The 6,995-nt window shown below is 40.8% G+C and overlaps 1 protein-coding gene across 1 annotated transcript in view; it reads right to left on the reverse strand.

The window, feature by feature from the left end:
- Nucleotides 1-630: 630 nt before the first annotated feature.
- LOC107741882 (zinc finger protein 536-like) overlaps nt 631-6,995 on the reverse strand; it is an 85,694-nt gene continuing 79,329 nt past the window's right edge. Inside the window, exon 4 of the mRNA XM_016554679.1 lies at nt 631-996. Coding sequence (XP_016410165.1) covers nt 743-996 — 254 coding nt within the window. The 3' untranslated portion in view covers nt 631-742. The remainder of the gene's footprint in view (nt 997-6,995) is intronic.

Here is a 6,995-nt window from a genome sequence, read left to right on the forward strand (position 1 = left end):
GCTTGGTCGTATCCCCTTAAAGGAATCTCTTCCTGATTCCAAGCCTTTGAGCTCTACCCTGGGCCCAGGAGTCCTGGCCCTAACAGGTAAATTTTTTGGGGTATGTAGCTCAGGCCTTTGACCGTAGGGGATAATGTCAATGACAGCCGTCTAACGTCCCAGGGGCAACTCCCTTAAAGCTTTGGTAGAGTTGGTACTTAGTGCTCGCCTGTGGTTTGGCATGCACTCCCCTCAGCATGGTGACGTGGGTATACCATTCCCCATAACGACCCCTAGAGGACGCAGTTCGAAGTTCCCTTGAAAGGAAACGTCTCAGGTTATGTATGTAACCATGGTTCCCTGAGTAGGGAACGAGACACTGCGTCCTCTAGTTTCCCTGCCATGCTTCGGACGCAAGCTTCAGACGAAGAAGCGGATGACGTGTTCTCCCGGTGCCCTTTTATACTGTGATCGCGCAGGGTAATGACGTCATAGGCTGTCGCCGGCCAATGTTATTGTCGTTTTTAGATATATGCTTCAGACACCGGTCACACTGAAGGTGTTCCCCTATAGCGACCCCTAGAGGACACAGTGTCTCGTTACATACGTAACCTAAGACGTTTTTTGGAGAAAATTTTTAATTTCTTAATGTTTTTTTTTTTTTTTACAATGATGCTATGGGAATGCTTGTATGAGCTGGTATCATTATCACTTCAAACCCCTGAAGGTCCTTAGAAATCCCTGGATTGAGTTTTACGCCGCTTCACTCAAGAGATTGAGGAGTATCACCAGAAATACATTCTCCTGTGTTCACCTGGCCAGAGGAGGGAAAATTTCCATCCTCTGAGTTCCCGGAGACATCCGAGTCTATGCGGGAGCGTTTGAAGCGCCGATCGGGATACTGGCTGTTGTCAAAGGGCATGCGGTGAACACACAGCACATGGATCTTCAGGTTACCTTTCTGAGAGGCGCTGTAAGGGCAGTAGCTGCACTGGAATTGCCTCTGACCTCCATGACCTGGAAAAAAACCGACAACATTATCGTCCAGTACAATGTCAGTGAAGATTGTTACACATGCCATACACTTTATCTCAAAAGAATTCAACATTTTGTGCTTGATATTAATCAAAGAGCCCAGATAATTCTTGTGTGTAGTATCTGGTTACAATCACCACAATATGGAAGTTTAATCGTCTGATTCATCAGTATGTATCAAAAGCATGTCCTTGATTCATCCGTGGACAATCTCTGCTGTTCAGATGCAGACGTTTTCTTTGTGCGGTATCCTACAGAAGTTCGAAAGTGCTCTTTTCAGCTTAGAACAAGTACAACTGTTTAAGAGATTGGATCTGATCAAAGGTGCATTGTACACAATGGCCCTTAATAGCCCACACAAGTCTGTTTGAGGAATGCAGATTGCGTGCCTATCATATCTGGCTCTCTTATCGGGCCCATCCACTTAGAGCAAAGCCAGGCACTTTCAGCAATGCGCTACTTTAGAACATTAATAACAGTACATTTGCTCTCCAGTTTTCTCAATTCAATTTGAAAAGCACTAAATCAAATTAACATGGCGGTTTAAAATAGCAGCCGCGATGGTGCGGAGAATGTAAAGTGGCTGCATTAAAGGTGTAGCCGTGACGCAACGTGAAAAATGTAAGCATCCTCAAAGTAAGTGTGCGTACTGTCATCTGCTTGCATATGTGTGTGTTACAAAAAAAAGAAGGATTTATAAGCACTTTGTGTTTGGCTTTGGAGTCTCAGCGGCTTTCGAATACTACAATGTCTGCTGAGGCCTCGCTACAAAGGGGATTGCTACAAGTTTTAGAGCTTTCGATGTTCCAGTTGTCTGATAAGCAATCCGGCGACGCACAATCCCGGCCGTTTCATTCATTCGCACTTTAATTTCACACTCCCTTACATTGCGCTAAGTCTGAGAGGCAGCACATTCTCAAGCCACTTTATATTTACAGTGAACTAGCGTCACCAACTGTAAGTCAGCTTTATTTCTCTATTCTTCTCCTCTATTTTCTTCTCCCCATATTTCGTCTCTTTTCCTGAAGCAGGAAATGTTTAGGCAAACGCAAAGAGAGCTGGGAGCTGTCACAGATTGGTCCAACTGCCTGGAGAATGGAGCGATTTTCAATCAATTTTCAGGATAAACAGAAATAGAAAGACAGAATTAAGAAGGAATATGGAGAGGAGAACATTATGCACACTGTGGCCATGACAGGACAACAGGTAAATGATTAACAGGACTCAGAAAGAAACACAAAAGAAGAAAGCCAATTGACATATAACCTCCATCACAGCTCTGCGTATTCATCCAGAAAAGCTTCCTCCAGCTTCCCTTTTCAAAGTGAGATAATACTGCCCCTTCAGGGTTGCCTATTTGGTGGTCAAAATAATTGTCAACAATGAATCATTTTTCAAGGGGTGTTCTGTGGCAGGGCACATTTTTTCTTATATCAAAAAGGCCATCTCAAAGTGTTTCCCATAATAGTTGCCCCGATTACTTAGAAACTAATTGGGGCAATTTTGGCTTTTTGCTGCACGTTCCTAAATGACAAGAAAAGAAGGGGCAGAGCTGGTTATTTTATGTACAAAGATTACAGTGTGTCATAGTGTGGGTGCCATGCTAGAACACTACAGCATGTTTGTTTTTGAGTGTTTATAGCAAAGTATGCTAACATCTTCCTCAAATTCCTGTCTCTTTTTCTTACTTTAGTGCCCTCAGTCTCTAAAGCATACACACAATATCAATAAACATTTTTGTGTATATTATAGCATTATAACATTAAAAATCAACTTGTAATTTAATCTTAATTAAAATCTAAAAACTAAAATTGCCAATAAGTGATGCTGTTATAATTTATATTATAGGTGAACATGTGTATATGTGAAGCATTACCACAGTGATGGCATCTTTCTTTTTCTTTCTTCCATTCCTCTTTCCAAAGCTCTCCAGTGATTCATATCTACTGCAATTGAGGTGCCAAGTGATGTGAACTAGTATGAAGAATTTTATTTCTCCATTCTCCTTCTCTTTCTCTCCGGTATGTGTCAACCCTTTCCTCATTTTTTTTCACTCTGTTTCCTGAAACTGTGAGTCCTGTGTGAGTAAAATTTCCAATGTACTTGTTACCAATGGTCAATAAATCTTTTGAATGTTTTGTAGCCAAAAAACACACCAGAACACATTTGCACCTCTGTGTACTAAGCTTTGTAAAACAACATATGGAAATGACAGGTGATTTTTATCTTTTCCCTCCTGTTTTTCATACCCCTTTCCATCATTTTCTAACACTGTCTCAAAATAGAGAGAGAAAAAGAGAGAGAAAGAGTTATATTATTCTCAGCAGTGTGCCATTATCACGCCTGCCTAATTAACCCCTGAAGGCCTCATATGTGGAGATCAGAGGGCGAAGGAGAGGAGGAGGAGGGAGAACTGATGACAACACCCACTTCCTGCAAATTCCCCAATATCACTCCATCATTGTCCTTCCTGCCGTCCATCATTCCAAAAATGAAAACAGAACAAAAATAAATGATCACATTTATTCAATCAGTTCACTCGTTTTCTCTGTTCTAGATACACTTTCTTAACTGCTATTGTATTTAGTCTGTATATTTTTAATCGTTATCGTCTCTGAAGACATGTCTCATGCTCCCTCTTGTGGCACCTCCTGTTCTTGCTCTTTCATACTCTTATTTTCATTCTCCTTTTCTTATCTCATTATTCACACACACACACACACACACATTCTAAAAAACAACAAGATGCATTTGAACAGTACGCTTGTGGTAAGCAAGCAGACACAAGCTCACACACACACACACACACACACACACACTGACACTCACACAGACATGGAGGTGCTTTGGCATGTAATCAAAATCAGTCTTATATAAATTCCATCTGATGCCAGAGCTACAATCTGTGAAAGAGTGTTGCCTCTCACCTCTGTCTGTCTGTGAGAAGTCACCCTCTCCAACGCTCAGAAACAAAGATTGTGTACGTGTGTGTGACAGAGAAAGAGCGGGAGAAGGGTGTTGAGGAGGAAAAATGATTAATTTGCAGAATGCTTGTGATTTGCTCATATATTATTATAACAGCTCATCAGCACATGACGAATCCCTTGCCCCACGCAGCAGAAAGAACCTGCAGGGCTTCAGCACTTTTACTGTGTGTGTGTTTACACACCCGAGCATGTGTCCCTGTGTATGCGCGGCATGTCTTTGAAAAAATAATAGCTCATGAGCATGTCATGAATGTCTGTTTCTGCATGTGTGTGACTTTGTGTGAGGGAGAAATTGCATGTATTGCGTGTTGGGATGTTTGTTTGTTTGTTTGTGTGTGTGTGTGTGTGTGTGTGTGTGTGTGTGTATGAATCAGGATTTTCAAATGAATTGGTTAAATTAATTATTCAATGACTGCCACATAAAGACAGTCACTTGTTTCATTCTTGAGTGAATCATTGTTTTAAACAAATCGAATCAATGAATTAATCAATGACTCACTTAAAGTGATGTGACATGTGGCCAAGTATGGTGGCCCATACTCGGAAGTAGTGCTCTGCATTTATCCCATCCAAAGTGCACACACACAGCAGTGAACACACACACATTCCCCGTGACTTATAGTCACCTGTTGCCACCTACTGGCATAATGATGTAACATGCAGAAAGGGTCATTGAAAAACCTCACCACTTATACACAGACTGACAGTCCGTCTAAAGACAGAGTAAAAATTCTGCAGTAAGTACTGTTGGACTGTGCTCGACCAATCAGATTCAAGGACTGGAACAGATAAGTGTTAAATGCATAACTGTGGAGAGTCAACTGGCTCAAAGATCACCTACTGTACGTCTAACTCATTTACTCTCCCTGGGAAATAATGATTTTTGTACTTCATATATTTCTGAACAACACATAATGTGCTTCTGTAAGCAAAACCATTTCTGCCTATAAGATAAAAAAGATACTCTAAGCCATTGTGATATTTCAAAGAATATCTATAATGAATCTGTATCTGTAGGGATGACACAATGCTGTGCACGTGTATGTTTTGGGACAAGGTTTTTCTGCTCTGTGCAGCAAGTGTTGCATATCCATTAGCTTATAAACTTTATTTCTGTGTGTGTGTCTCTGTTTGAGTGTCACCTATATGGAAGAGAAGGAAAAGATAAAGAAAAACAGAGGGAGTGTGTGTCTGGGGAGAACGCAAGCCACAGAAGGTGTGAGCAGTAAAAAGTGATGTACCATCTGTCGGCCAGTAATAACCTGCGTGTTGTAAAGGCTGGGAGATTACTCAGCAAAGAGAGCTTCCAAACACCCAAATCCCCCCGCAACGTTAGTGCGCCACGCACTATCTCTCCCCACCTGCTCCCAAAACCCTGCTGAGGAAGATTCCACACTAAATCCGACATCGCAACTTCAGATCCACTCCCAGTAAACACAAAACAGGCAAAGACGCTGCTACAATAGACAGGCATCAAGCTGAACATCTTTACACCTGCACTGTGCTCAGTTGCATAATCTACCGTAGTTAAGTTTTATCATTATAAACTTTAAATGCATTCACATAAATATCAAGAGATTTCCACACAGAAACAAGGAACAGTTTGGACTGTTAATGAGCGTCTAGTCGAAATATTTCTCAGACTGAAAATAAAAGCTATGGGAGATTTTATAGCACCAAATGCAGCTCTAATGGAAATCGGTTCATAGTTGGAGAACTGATGCTGTAGTTTGGCTCTCTGGGGAAAAAAAGAAAAAAAAACAACACGGAAAAACTTGGATTTGGCGTTGTGTGTGTATGTATCAAAAGCAATCTCTAAAAGCTCCACTGGGGAAGCAGCTCCCATGTTAAACACTGAACTAGATTACAAACTGCTGCAGCAGACGTACCTCTTAATACACTCTCTGTTTCTCAGCTATACATTTCCCAGTCTGCATGCCACTATATCTCTTTTCAATCTTCCTTACTTGGCTTAATTTCTCTCTTTTCTGAACAAATGGAATTCTTTGATGTGTTCCAGAGCATTTCGTTTTGTTTTTCCACATGGACATGTCTGAGTAACTGTGTGCAGAAAGTTCCAGGGAAGGATTTTTGGGATAATATACCACTTCCTTCACTGACAGCATGAGAGGTGCTGGCAAGGGCCTGCACGGAGTCCCGCGATTGGTCAAGAGTTAGAAAGGCTCATGGGTAAAAGGCAGTATATACATCATGTGATGAGAGCGATGTGTCAGGCAATCTCAGCAGGATTGTGTGTCTGTGTGTGGGTATCTGTGTGGCCAGGGGAAGAAGAGTTCATGAGTACTCATCTGCAGTACTGCTCACTTCTCTACTTCTCTCTCTCCCAATAGAGCATATTGCTGCACATTCTAGTGCTGAGCTGTCACGACAGACACATAATAAATGTCTACGAGTATGTGAGTGTGTGCAGTGTGTGTGTTTGTGCAAAGGAGAGAGAAAAGAGACCATCTCGTACCTGACTACTTTCACTCTGAAAGTGGTCATACTGAATAAAAAAACATAATTGCCCCTTATAGAAAATGAATGTAGCATGGCTGAGTGAAGGTATTGGGACTCTGATATACAGTGGGTACGGAAAGTATTCAGACCCCCTTAAATTTTTCACTCTTTGTTATATTGCAGAGCAGGGATAATAATAACCTTCAATATATGGAACATTGTTAATAACTTGAAAAGCTTTAAAATGGAATCCTCTAATTCCTCCCAAAATAAAAGACAGCTTTTTTTTAACAATAAATCATTTTAAACAGTCATCCTTTTAAAAGTTATACTTGCCTTTGTGTTGTTTGTGAGCCTGATTTGATTGTCTTAAAAAAAAAAAAATCACGTCTGTATGGAAAAAAATAGGGTCCCACTTTATATTAAGTGGCCTTAACTACTATGTACTTACGTTTAAATTAATCATTTGGTACAATGCACTTATTGTGTACATACATGTTTTTACATTGTACTTATATTTTAAATAATATGTTG

Source organism: Sinocyclocheilus rhinocerous, unplaced genomic scaffold (assembly GCF_001515625.1).
Source record: "Sinocyclocheilus rhinocerous isolate Xijiao unplaced genomic scaffold, SAMN03320098_v1.1 scaffold436, whole genome shotgun sequence".
Lineage (NCBI taxonomy): Eukaryota > Metazoa > Chordata > Actinopteri > Cypriniformes > Cyprinidae > Sinocyclocheilus > Sinocyclocheilus rhinocerous.